General features: G+C 37.1%; 1 protein-coding gene across 1 annotated transcript in view; it reads left to right on the top strand.

Moving 5' to 3' along the window:
* Positions 1-14578, top strand: part of DNAH14 (dynein, axonemal, heavy chain 14) — a 324896-nt gene that overhangs the window by 236635 nt on the left and 73683 nt on the right. Inside the window, 6 exon segments of the mRNA XM_012644036.1 lie at positions 1476-1637; positions 3725-3916; positions 5104-5285; positions 7883-7991; positions 8549-8674; positions 12353-12447. Coding sequence (XP_012499490.1) covers positions 1476-1637; positions 3725-3916; positions 5104-5285; positions 7883-7991; positions 8549-8674; positions 12353-12447 — 866 coding nt within the window.

Genomic DNA, 14578 nt, shown 5'->3' with positions numbered 1-14578 from the left:
GCTAGGATTACAGGCATGAGCCACCGCGCCCGGCCTATAATATATTATTTTTAACTATAATCATCCTACAGCGCTATAGAACACTAACAACTTATTCCTCCTATCTAGGTGTAATGTATCCTTTTATCAGATCTCTCCCCACCTCTCCCTTCCCCTTCCCCTTGCCAGCCTCTAGTATCCTCTGCTCTATTTTTTGCTTATATGAGATCAACTTTTTTTAGCTTCCACATATGAGTGAGAACATGTGGTGTTTAGCTTTCTGTTCCTGGCTTGTTTCACTTAACATATTGCCATCCAGTTCCATCCATGTTGTTGATGAATGACAGGATTTCATTCTTTTTATGTCTGAATAGTATTCCATGGTATATATATACCACATTTTCTTTATTCATTTATATGTTCTTAGACACCTAGGTTGATTATGTATCTTGGCTACTGTGAATAGTGCTGCCATACATGGGGGTGCAGACACCTCTTCGATATGCTGATTTCCTTTCCTTTGGATAAATTACCAGCAGTGGGATTGCTGGATCATATGGTCATTCTATTAGTAGGTTTTTGAGGAGCCTCCATGCTGTTCTCCATGATGACTTGTACTAGTTTACATTCCTACCAATAGTGTATAAGAGTTCTCTTTTCTCCACATTCTTACCAGCATTTGCTGTTTTGTTTTATTTTTTATAAAAGCTGACCTAACTGGGGTGAGATGACACCTCATTATGGTTTTGGTTTGCATTTCCCTGATCATTAGTGAACATTTTTTCATATAGTTCTTGGCCACTCGTATGTCTTCTTTTGAGGAATGTCTGTTCAAATCATTTGCCCATTTTTCAATTGTATTATTTGGGTTTTTTGGCTGTTGAGATGTTTAAGTTCCTTGAAGATTCTGGATATCAATGCCCTGTCAGATGAGTAGTTTGCAAATATTTTCTCCAGTTCTGTAGGTTGTCTTTTCTCTCTGCTGACTGTTTCCTTTGCTGTGCAGACCACTTTTATAATAACTTCTGATGGAGTTTCTTTCACTGCTTTTTCTCCTCTGTTACTTTCCCATTAGGTTTGGGGCCCTATATAGAGATGAACTTGGTTAAATTTAAAGTAATCCTTCAGCCACATTATTTCTAGTCTGTCTGCTACTATTCAAATACAAATGTCGATATATCGAGGGCCTCTATGAACTGCCTGAAGCAGTTCATTATTATACCCACCCCTCCCTACCTCTTGTCCCAGTGCCTAACATAGGTGTTTGGCATACTGACAGTATATGTTTCTCTAATTTTTTAATGAATGGATGGATGAATGAAGCTTATTTTGACTCAGAAAAATTGATTTTTGGTGGGTTTGAATTAAGAGGTTAGCTTAAAAAAAAATTTAGCCTCAGTTTTTCTTAATCACTATTGCTTTCTCCATTTGGTAAATTTGAGTAGAATATATGAATAATTTACTTATTCCTGATTGAAATATATGTTTTACCGAAGGACTCACTTATGGAAGATTTGAAGTGCATCATCAATTCAGGAAGAATACCTGACTTGTTTGAAAATGAGGAGCTGGACTCTATTGCAGTAAAGATCAAATCTCTTCCTGAACAGTTTGGTCGTATGGATGATAGGCAATCTTTACTTTCACTCTTTCAAAAGGTACTTTCTTGTGGGTTGACTTTATCAAACTATCATGTTAAATTAAAAGTAGACCATGTTTATAATTCTACATGATTTTCAAGTTGGATATAATTTCTTTAGTTCTTTAAATGAGTTTTAAAGCTAAAATAATGACCACCATCCCTACCCACAGGCACACCAAACCCTTAGGTAGATCAAAGATTAACAAGGATCTGAGCCTGACTGGCTATCAGTGGTTTAAAAAAATAAGAGCTGGAGACAAGCAAATGAAAAATATGATCCCAAGATTATTTCTTTCACTGAGATTCCTTCCTAGCTAATGAGGTTTTTGTTTCAGCTATGTTGGTAACAAGACCAGAAAGATAAGAAACAGGAAGTCTTTCATCCCTTTGAGTAGCCCTAGAATTGACCTGGAGGTGATGGATACAGAATGATATTGGCCAGATAGAGCAGGTGCTATTCAGAATGAACTCAGCAGCAGGGTGGCTGTGAAAGAACTGGTTTGATGAGACATATAGACTTACTAGACCAATGAACTAGGCTTTCTGTGTCTTTGAGGCATGATGACTGACCAGTGGCTTAGTGAGTGGATAGCCATGATTACACAAACCAAAATGTTCACTGGGGACAGACCACAGGTCAATTTATTTCTGGTGCCAGTTTTTGTCTCTCATAGGCTCATTTAAAAATTGATCCTGGCCACCTACCATTCCTCAACAGATACTTAGTAATCTGTCACAAGAAGATAATGTAAAAAAAAAAAAAATCTAAAAATGAATCCATTGTTGATAGAGAACAAGGTGATAGGAATTGATGCTTGGATTGAGTTATATTTTAAAAATGGCATGGTAGAAAGAAGGATAGCATTTATCCTAATAACTTGTGATACTCCAATGCCTTGTTAACATATTTGATTTATTCATTAGACTATAAGTGGTAAGGAAGAACAAAGAAATTCCAGTTTAGAATATGTAGAATAGTATATTCCAGAAATTAAAAAAAAAAATCCCAGTTAGACATAAATTTTAGTTATTTATTTCATTATTTATATATATATTATATAATATTTCCAAAAATGATTTGACATATCTTACAATAATAATAAATAATAAAGGCACACTTTAAGCTGTTAACATTTGATATCTCTAGGTAGGAGTTTTAGGGATAGGTAAAGCAAAGAGAGGTACTTTCATTTTTACTTTAAATATTTCCACATTGGAGGAATTTTGCATTTAGCAGTTTTATTTGCCTTTATAAATTTTTAAAGACAAATGGGAAGAAAAAAGGAAAAAAAATCTTACCCTTTAGTCTTCTTTTAGCTTTACCATACTTATTTGGCAAAATAGGTTGCCTCATACTTAAAGATATTATCACTCTATACAGTTGGACTCTGAGTTAGAAGGAACACTGACTCACTGAGGTGCTTCCAGTGGTGTGGATTAATTATAACATGACATATGGAGATAAGGAGGAAGGAATCTGTGCCCCATGGCCAGTCCTGCCGAGAACCCAGGAACAGCAGCTGCGCAGCCAGGTCCTACGAGGAAAAGGAATACAGGCAAATTTCAAAGAAACTAGCACTTAGCCTAGGGCCTGTAAAATTGTGTAGTATCTAGTATTGCTTAACTGTAGGAGTTTATTACCACCTCCTCTGGTGCTACCTACAATGCCAGTCTGTTTCTTTCAGCTCTAATTCATCTGACCATTTTCTCATTTTGAGTTCCTGTGGTCTTAAATGCACATTTCCCCAGAGAAAAGAGTTAAATAGTCTGATCCCCTACTGAACAGAACTCTAGCACCAGACCCCCTCGTAAGAGCTGATTTATATAAGGGGCGTTCGGGATCCAGTGCCTCCCCTACCTGGTCCATCGAGCTGAAGCCAAAAGGCGGGGTCACGTGGAGCAGCCATGGCTACTTTCCTCAGAAGGGCTCTGTGGGACTGTAGGTTTCCTTGGAAGGGCTCTGTTTATGGCAGGCAATCAATGTACAATTGATCAGTCTATAGTCTACCCATTAAGGAAAGAATTGAAATAAGTTTTCAATGGAATTTTTAATATAATATTTTTCATAGCAGTGGATTACATTTTAATAACTTGTACTTTCAGAGAGTATGTAAAAATCTTCATATTTTTATGATCATGAGTCCTGAAGGACCTAACTTCCGCCACATTTGCAGAGTATATCCTTCCATGATTAGCTCCTGCACAATCGATTGGTACAAGAGGTGGCCAGAAGAAGCTCTCCTTATCGTAGCCAACTCATTCTTAAGAGAAAAGGTGAATTTCGAGAACAGAAAGGTAAATATCTAATGCAAATGAAGGTTTCAGTTTATTAACAGCATCTGACACTACTATGCCTCAGAACAATAATCAACACTAAATGGGCAAAAACAGGCAGCTCTGAGCCAAATTATAAAGTGTGTCAAGTGTCTGTCTTGACTCCTTATCAATTCCCCATCTGTTTTGCTCCCTAATTCACCCGATTTCAAAGATGCCCAGATTCTGTACTGCCTGGGCCTCTTCACTATTCTGCCCCCACAGTGAACAGCAGATTTCCATGAAGGAAAACAACCTCCATTTTGCAAACTGAATTCTGTGGCGAGGCCGCTGCAACCTTCTGTGTATTCTTTGTAAGTTGCTCTGGCTTGGCTACCACAGCAACACTACAGAGAAATGAGGGCACAAGCCACAACCCCAAAATTAGCTCAGAATTCTAGTCACAGGTCAGTGAGGATCTATTCTAGAGTGACTGCACTGGAGAGCCCATAGGCCTCAGCTGACAGAAAAGGGGTAAGAATTGTTTACCAGCGGAGTTGTAAATGTGCAGAAGCCCGAAACTCAATGTGGGACCTAGAAAGGTGCTTGCATTCTTTCTTGTCCAAGTGTTCAAGGAAAGCAAAGGCCAAGAGAGGTAGAGACAGCGTAAAACCAAAAAGAAAATGCAGCTTTGTTAAAAGTGCCCAGTGATTGGCTAGGCTTGGGGGACTGGAGATGGGTAGCCAGAACTAGGTTATGTTTAAACCAGAATTCTCTCTCAAGCTAGGCAAAGACAATACTCTTTCTACTCTGATTTTACCCACCTATATATCCTCTGGACCCTTACATACTCAAAGAAACTTCCTTGAGTATCTGGCTATTAATAACCATTTTAAGAAAAAAAGATAAAGGATAAGGAAGGCACATAACCCTTGGCCATTGATGCTTGTGCCCTAAATCCTTGGACAGCTATAGCAGAAATGAGGCAAAGCCCAGGAGGATGAGTCTGGCATGCCACTAATCGTTAGCTGTATCGGTGCCTCTTCACCCCACCACAATCCCAGCCATTAAGACTGGTATTTTCTTGGTCCTATTCATGCAGGACCTTTCTCTACATTTCCACATCTCAGAAATGATAAAATATTTCAATTTATTTACAGTGTTCAACTTTCTCTTTTATGTATGTTTGGATTGCTTTCTCTTAATTCTTAATAATTATTATCCTTCAGAACTTAAAAGAAAAACTTGCCCCAACGTGTGTCCAAATCCACAAAAGTATAAAAGACTTGAGCCCAAAATACTTTCAAGAAACTAGACGGCGTTACTATATCACTCCCAGTAGTTACTTGCAATTCATGGAAACATTTGCACACCTTTTGAGGTCACGAGAGAAGGAGATGCAAGTGAAGAGGTAAGACTTGGAGCTCAAATCAGAAACATATATTTTATATCGGTGCTTTTATTTGTAAAAAGAGACACAAATGCAACATGTTGAGCCTAAATCTGCCTTTTTGGTGGAGGAAAAAGACAGAAGCTGCAAAAGATCTTAAAAGAGATAAAGTTGGTATTTCCCCTGTGTGCATTCAAAGGCTGCCCCTATCAAGGCAAGGCTGATAGATTCAGCCAGTACATAAACAGTGAGCCCTTCTTCGATTCAGACAGCTTATTACTTACCTAGAAATGAAAGCAAGAGTAGCTAATGGTGCCACTCTCCATGTCCCTTGACAGATGATTGCAACACAGATAGTGAAACACTCTGTTGCTGAGGAAGCCATGCCGTGCTGCAGCAAAGCAGTTTAATAGCCAGCAGCTGTACCTGAGGAGGTGGGGGAGAAAATTTGAGGCAGAAAGCCTCATACCTATCAGAACTCAGTAAACGTTGAGAAACTATCTCATTATAACCTCCCAGGAAGATGGGGAAATGTGGGAAATGACCTTGTGGCATCTGCTCACAAGTTCTTCTGTTCTGGGAGGATCAAGGGTGTTCTGCCAACACTTAGATCAGTTGCAGTGAAGGCTCGCCTATCTGACCTATGTGGACACGTAAAAGGCTGCCAAGGCACCACTGTGGAACCATTTCTCTGCAAGTCCATCCCTCAAACCTGTCACGTAGCCAACTCAGAATTCTTTTTAGAAATCAGGCCACTCCATTAGATACCCTAATTAACTGTACTGATGGAGGGGGCGGACAAAATCCATTCCATTTGTCTTAGGGAACGTTGGATGAGATTGACCATGACTGTGACTCCCACTTGGAGGATAGACCCCAGATAGGCTCCCTTTCTGGAGCCAACCCAGTTAAGAGTGTTATTAATCCAGGCACAACAAGAGGTCTTGGCAATAGCACATACTCTGCCTCAGCTGGCCAGCAGGAAGACTGGGGCAATGTAATTTTTCACTACCACTCATGCTGGAGAGTTTAAACTATTTTGTGTGTGGCAGGCAAGTACAGGCCTGAGGTTTACGTAAGAAGTAGTAGCAACCTCAATAGCAACATTTTGCTAATGTGGAATCAGGGTCTAATTTTATTAAGTTGTTAACAAGGTCAGGTGGAACATGATAGATTCAACATCAGTTAGATCTGGTGCAGTTAAGACAGTCTGTGAATATAATGCAGCTAAAGGGAATCATATCTGTGTTCCAAAAGTTAATCTTGTTCTGTTGTTTCAAATAGAGGCAGGCTATTCACTCCTGGGTCAGCAGCTCCTGGGAGGTTTCTAAGAGTCCTTAGGCTAAGATTTTTGTTAGTCAGACATTAAATTGAGGATGATGTCAGCAGTCTAGGTAAATTGGCCAGATGCTCTACAGACAAGAGTCAAGACAGATTAATGGACCCTCCTTTTTACTCCTAACCTTCTGGGAGCTAAAGTGTCCCTTCTCTCCCCACCAGGGTTATTGCTTTCCATTCACAGCCATGTAATCAGTTTGACCAGTCCCTGTCACAATCAGAATCACCCTTTTTTCAGTCTTCCTCATGTCTTACCTACGCCATATACCCAGACACATCCTTAGGTGGCTCGGTAGTTTCTTTCTCACGTGCCTTGTACTATCCTAGACCATCTCCCACCCACTGACATGCGGCCCACACCAGGACACTCTTAAGTGTTGTCACCTAAAAATCATTATCATCAATATCCGTAACTTCCCATGTCCAGCAAGTATAACTAGGTAGCAAAAAAAAAATAAGCACCAGGTTATAGTCCCCCACTGCCCAACTCTTCTTTGCTATTCACAGATTTCAGTGGACCAATTTCCCAGAAGCAGACATGGGAAGAGAAAGTAGGAATGGTTAATTGTGTGATTTGGGTCTCTTACAGCCAATTTGGACCTCTTCTCCACCCCAAAATTTTTTTTTCTTTATTTCAGCATATTATGGGGGTACAGATGTTTAGGTTACATATGTTGCCCTTGCCCCCCCAACCCCCGAGTCCGAGTTTCAAGCGTGTCCATCTCTCGGATGGTGCGCATTGCCCTCTTTGTGTATGCATATACCCATCCCCTCCTCCCTCCTCCCCACTCCCCCCTCCCCACCCCCAAATTTATAATTAAATATTCTGTTTAAATGGGAGGTACCCTCTGGGGAATTATTACATTTAAAGCCCAAATTGCCTGTCTTTAAGTGTGTGCTCCAATGGGGGCCGAGCCTCAGATGCCCAGTTATCTTTTTAAGTTTTTCCTTTGAGAGTCCATTTCATTTTTAATGGCACCTGTTCTTCATCAAGTTGAGGGAATTTCCCTCTATTCCTAGTTTCAAAAGAGTTTTGTCATGAATTTTATCAAATGCTTTTTCTATATCAATTGAGATTGATACAGAAGTGAGTTTTCTTCTTCAGCCTGTTGATACGGTGAATGACATTGATTGACTTTCAAATACTGAACCAGTCTTACATTCTTGGAATAAACCCCATTTGGCCATAATTCAGTACAATTCTTGTTATATATTATCAAGTTATGTTTGCTAATATTTTGTTATATCTTAAATCTTCTTAATACTTTTTTTTCCTTCAGGGATCGTTTCTATATGGGTCTATCCAAGATCCTGGAAGCAACCACACTAGTTACAGATATGCGTGAGGAGCTTTTGATTCTTGGGCCTCAAATAGAACAAAAAACAAAGGTATATTTTATTTGAAATCTCTTTTAAAGATTTTATAGTCTAATATAGACTATCTAATATAGTCTGTATAGACTATCTAATATAGACTATCAAGCAAAGGCTCTGATACCTGACAAAGGTAAGCTAGAATTCCAGCTTTGTTACCATGAAGCTGTACAACCTTGAAGAAATTACTTCACCTCTTTTAGTCTCAATTTTCTTATCTATAAAATGAGAAAAACAATAACAGCAAAATAGTAACATTATTACATTTTAATAATTAAATGTGATAATAGGTATATAGCTAACTGTAGAAGCTTATATAGAAAGATTCCCTAGTTAGACAGTTAAATCTATGGTACCCTGCAGTCTTTTGCATATTCTAAAAATCTCATTCATCATCATTATGTATTTTGTATGAAATGATACATATTGTAGTCATCTAATGAGTCTATTAAATATATTTCAGGTTAATGTTGATAAATTTTATACTAATGAAATAAGCTACTTGAATTTCTCTTTTAAAAAAGGAGATTATGTCTCTTACAATTCATTCTAAGAATTGTTTGGTTCATTAGGAAATAGAAACCCTAATGGAAAAACTACAGAAAGATTCACAAGTAGTTGAGAAAGTTCAGATGCTTGTTAAACAGGATGAAGAAATTATGGCAGAAGAAGTGAGAATTGTGGAAGATTATGCTCAGGTAAAATTAAAATATAGTCAATAAAACTCATTTGGAGATTTGCAAAATTATTCCCTAACCTGTTATGTGTTTAAGAGCAGTAGTGATACTTTTTATTTTTATCCCAACAAATATTTATTGAGTCCCCACTACACAGAAGACACTATTAAGTCAAAGTAAGAAGTATAAAAATACATGATCCCTATCCTTGAGAAATCTAAAATCCTAGCAGGCTTTCTGGTTACAATGAGCAGAAACTCATTGAGGCTGTATCAGAAATACATTCAGCTCCAAGAGGAACATCTGCAAGAAATCAGGCAGCTATAGGGATGAGCTATTTGGTATCTGTCACTTCTGTTGATTAAATAATTCTTTCCTTTTAAACTAGTACCCTCCATACTCTCTAGTCAGAATCCCAGCAGGAGCCAGTGTGGTTTAGCAAATTACCAAATGCTCAACTCTGGTTTGATCAGTGGCCACTCCAGCTAAGAGGAGGAGGAGAGTGGAGTTTTATGTCTTCATGTACAAACGTTTTCAATAAAGCAACTACATCATTTAAAAAAAATAATATATATATGCTCCTATACTCCAGTGTTGTGTAATTATTTATTTATAAATTAAATATATGAGCTGCTATCATTGGCTAATATTCCAAAGCCCAGTAAATACCTAAGACAAGGTTTATTATGGATAATAGTGAATGTGAATACATATTTCAAATAGTCTTGGTGGTTTCAAAATTTTTTGGCTGGCTTCTTGTTAGATTTGATTAGCTCAGCATTATTTTTTACTTTATAACATGGTTGAAGAAAAGTTTATATCAAGAATAAAAGAAGTGTCAGCCTGCCTTTTTCTTGCTCATTTGTGCTTCCATTATTAGCACTGCTTTCAAGCCAGTGTTTCTTTCAGAAACCTTTTTAAGCTACCTTCCCATGTTTGAATAGCTAACTTATTTCAAGTTAGATAACAGAATAGGCACGTCCGCTTACTTGGACACAAATAAACTGCAAGGCCTCCTAATGTCCTGAGCATAAAGGAAACAGGAAAGGCACCTCTGCTGGCCCTTCCCAGATGGGGACCGTCCCCACTTCCATTAAGATGCCACCTGAGTCTCATTCTGAGTTGCCCATAACCTCTGCTGTGTCAACCACCTGAAGGTGCCACTGTTGATCAACATATTAAGTGTGAGTACAGCTCAATTTCTATTTTTAATATGTCAGGCCAAATGCAAATGGATGTGGAGAAATTGATAAAGAGGGATTGCCATACCACAAAGGGTAATCTTTTTTTCCCTCTGGCTTCAGAGACAAAACCAGGTTCATTAGGGCCTGAAGCTTACACAATTTTGAGGCCATATTTTTTAAAAGAATACAAAATTACTAGTCTATGATTAGATATGAAAGTGAATATTTATTTAGAATAAGTAAAGAAATCACAATGAAATACAAAATTTAAGAAGCTGACAATTATGAATATCACAGAATTTAGAAAAGTAATATTGTTTAGTAATTAACTACCTTACACTCTCCTATGATACATTTTTCCTACATTTTTTCACTGCATACTCTGTGATCACTTCTTCATATGAGAATGATTTTATAATATTGCCTAAAAAATCTTTAGCATAGTTGATCAAAATGTGTTTTTTGTTTTTGATAGTTTAAAAGTTTCTTTCAAATTTATAACTTATTATTGGCAATGTCATGAACATTTTTAGGATAACTATCAAACTTGGCATGAGCAGCAATGGCATTTCAAGATTTCTTGTGCAGTGGTTAATTTCACATACTGTTTGAATTGATGACATTCATTAACCAGTTTTCCATCAGTGTCCTCATTATTAAAATATTTTCTGATATTATGTTATTCCCATTAATGTCAATACTTCTTACAAACTCAGCAAAATTTTAAATTTTTCCAATGTGATCATATGATTTATTCTTCTTCATTAATTGGATTACTAAACAAACCAAGAGCCACTTCATTACTTATATTCTAAATTTATTTTTTCCTCTTAATAAATTACCACTTTTGGTATGATCTGAAATTTTTCACTACAGTCTGCTCCCCTATATCAGAATAATCTCTGCTGATTTTATCAATCACTTTTATTTCATATTCTACAAATTTTTATCTTAATTATATATTTGTAAATTAAATTTAAAATTATAAAATAAGGCACATTTCACATATTTCTATATAAGGAATCTGAAATTTCTCATTTATTTCAGTGAAACATTCCAAAACATCTTTCCAAATGCAGTAATTATTACTTAAAAATCCAGGAATTTTGATGGGCATTTTGCTGGGCATTTGCTGGGTGGCTAACACCTATAATTCCAGCTATTTAAGGAGCTAAGGCAAGCAGATCATTTGAGACCAGGAGTTTAAGCCTTCAGTGAGCTATGATCGCACCACTGCGCAGATTCCAGCCTGGGAGATGGAGTAAGAACTGGTCTCTAAAACAAAACCAAAAAAAAAAAAAAAAATTAAACCTAGGAATTCTGATGAATTTGATTTTACACAACTCCCACTAAAAAAGAAGAAAAATGTATGGTAGATTTAGAATAGTATACACTGCTTATTGAGTATGCTCATGAAGGATTGAGCTTCCAATTTGAGTAGATGTCAAAGAAAATCTAACCCTCCACTTGCAGTTTTATACATCTGATAAATGGAAAGATTTTCCACAGACCAGCTTCTGGATCCGTACATTGCAAACCTTGTTTCTCTTCCACTGTCCACATACTTCTTATGCCAGGCACTGTAGGACAAGTTTATGTTACAATATGACATCTGCCTTAATGTCACACTACCAGGAAAGTTGGAACAGGGGATGTACAAGTGTTTCTGGAAGTCATTCCTATTTTAGATGGCTTACAATAACTTCATTATGCAAAGAAGTGACTGTGAGCAATATAAATATAATTCCCAACTCAACTCCTTAGCTGGATCCTAAAAATATCCACCACCATTGCAGTCCCACCTGACTTGATAGAAAACCTGACAAAGAGTGAGGCAAAGTATAAAGAGAGTCTCAACTGATTGCAGTTAAAATGTCTTACTTTTGCAAGTTTAACAAAAACATATGAGCAGGGCACCGTGGCATGTACCTGTGCTGCCACCTACATGGGAGACTGAGGCAGAAGGATCACTAGAGCCCAGGAATTTGAGAGTGTAGTGTGCTTTGATGGATCCTGTGAATAGCCACTGCACTCCAGCACTCCAGCCTGGCCAGCACAGCGAGACCAGTCTCTTTATATATATATAAAATAAAATTTTTTGTATATCCTGCCAAAATATTGGCAGAACTCCTTCCAGAACCTTGGAAGGGGGTCTATGCAAGTGAGCTTAAGCTTCATTAGCTTCACAATAATTCTACCTTTAACTGGACCATTCCTCACAAGGACATTTGTTAATACTAAGACACTGAGTCTAAGAGAAAAGGCAGAAGCTACTCAGTGTCTGCTTCCCACAGATACCTTCTCATCAGGTACTGAATAAATACACTACATTTAGGACTATAAAACACGTTTCCAACAGTATAAGCATGTGTGCACATATCTAAGTCATGAAAGATACATAACTTACGGGTATTATAAAAATGTCAAGGTATATTTTCCAAGTTCAACATATAAAAATTTAAATATGCAACTATATTCATTCATGTATATTTGAGGGCTTATATTTTTATTGCAGAAAACGGCCAATGAACTAAAAGGAGTGCTGTCAGCCTTAGACAAGGCAGTTGTGGCTCTCGGTGCCCTGGATAAAGCCGATGTTGCTGAATTAAGGTAAGTAACTTGCCTGATTCTCTTTTGAGTTGGAAAAGCTCAGACTAAAACATAAATATACGGTAGAAGTTAGTAAGCCTATACTTCTATTTTTAGTTTAATAGTTTTTACCGTCTTGATTACTTTAAACTTTTCACTATATGTGGTGGATACTATATCTTATCAATTTTATGATGCCATCAAGTGTAAGGAACACCAGTATTTTTTATACCCTTAAAAGAAAAATGCTGCTGGTTAAACTATGATGTGCCATTTGTTATAAACTGAATCCCAATCTCTTGAGATTTAAAAATGTACGTCTTAGAATTGATAAAATACAGTTATTATCTGGCCTGTAGTTTCAAAAATGTTTACACCGATGCTGCTCATGCCAGATTAGCTATAGAGCATTTGGGATCTGTAGGGACGCCGCGAACACCTACCTGAGGCTGCAATGTTGGCCATTACCACAAGGTGTCACTATGGGAAGTGCTTCCCCTTGCTGCGCCTTTTCCCAAACTCTATGAGGGTGGTGATTAAAGAGAAATACCTAAGAAAATACAGGAAGCAATTCATGTAACCAAAACATTTGTAACCCCGTAATACTCTGAAATATAAAAAAGAGAAAGAAGAATGGAAGGAAGGAAGGGATGGAGGGAGGGAGGGAGAGAAAGAGAAAGAGAGAAAGAGACAGAAAGAAAAAAAAAAGAAAAAGGAAATGAGTTTATACAAATCAACATGTATCCAATGCCTAACTTGAAGATGTTTTTCGGTGCGCTCTTGAGAATTTGACCAATATTAATACGTGACATTTTTCTATTTCTGGAATATTTATCACAAAACAAAAATCAGGATAGGACAATTAATGCAATCTATGTTTTTAAATTTAAAGAATGCTCTTTGAATATGGCATTATCTTTTCAAGTTTTAAAATGATTTTTATTTGGCATTTTTTTGTTAATGGTCTTTTAATGTTTTCTATTACCAAATGTCTATATCGGGGGAGATCATTTTTACATGTAATTGAAATATATAACTTTTCACAATATATTGTTTCTAATAATAAAAAAAAAGGAAGGAATGAAATACTTTGAGGTACAAAGATATGGTCCTGTTGGTTCTAATTTGAATGTTTGGGTGAGAGAACTTTTAGCTTAAGCTCTCCAACTCAACAAACAGTGGGAATCTTCCTATTATATCTTGAAATGTGTTGAGTTTTCCATTATTTATAGAAAGTAGTATTTCAATAAAAGATGTAGAAATATGGAGCAAGTCTACCATGATATTTATAGTAGACTTCTGTCAATAGAGGAATTTAAAGCAGATTTCTAGTATAAACAGGTCTCACTTTGAATCAAATATTTGTTCCTGGAAAGTGGCACATATATTGAACTACAGTCATTTTAATCCTATTTTCCCTTTAATTTAAATTAAATGCCATAGATAATTGCATCTTAATCTTTATAAAACATTATTAACTTTGGAATAAGAATAGAAAATAGCAGAATTCTTTTTAATCAATTTATTTTTATGGTGAAGAACAGAACATATTACAGTGTTGAATTTAACCACTTGAAGTTAAAAAAAAACAAATGCACAGAGACAAGGAAGAGAAGGTGAATTTTTTACTTCCTTTTCCTTTTTTACCTTATTCATATGCATTTACTCTGATGCACTCATTTATCCATTCAGCAAATATATTGAGTGTACGCTATGTGCCAGGTCCATTCCAGGCACTAAGGTTATAGCAGGTAATGGTTGGGGAAGACCTTTCTGATGAGTTAACATTGGAGCAGAGCACTGAATGAAGTCTGGAAGTAAACTAGACAGGTATCTAGAGGAGGAGTGTTCTAAGCAGGGGAAATGGAAAGCACAGATGTCTTAAGGCAGAAATGTGCTTTGGTGGGTTTCAGGAACTGGAAAAGACCAAGATGGCTAAAAGTCAGTGAGCAAGAGGGTGTGTCAGGAGATGACATCAGAGAGGTGACAGGGGCCAATCCTTCCCCAACATAGCTCTGCCTGCCTCCCAGGTACATCATGACTTTATTCCAGAAGGTTCTATCCTCTTAGCTTTCTTTTTTTTTTTTGACAGAGTCTCACTCTGTTGCACTGGCTAGAGTGAGTGCCATGGCGTTAGCCTAGCTCACAGCAA

This window comes from Propithecus coquereli, unplaced genomic scaffold, assembly GCF_000956105.1.
Source record: "Propithecus coquereli isolate 6110/MARCELLA unplaced genomic scaffold, Pcoq_1.0 Scaffold205, whole genome shotgun sequence".
NCBI lineage: Eukaryota > Metazoa > Chordata > Mammalia > Primates > Indriidae > Propithecus > Propithecus coquereli.
This window is presented reverse-complemented; position numbering and strand designations above follow the sequence as displayed.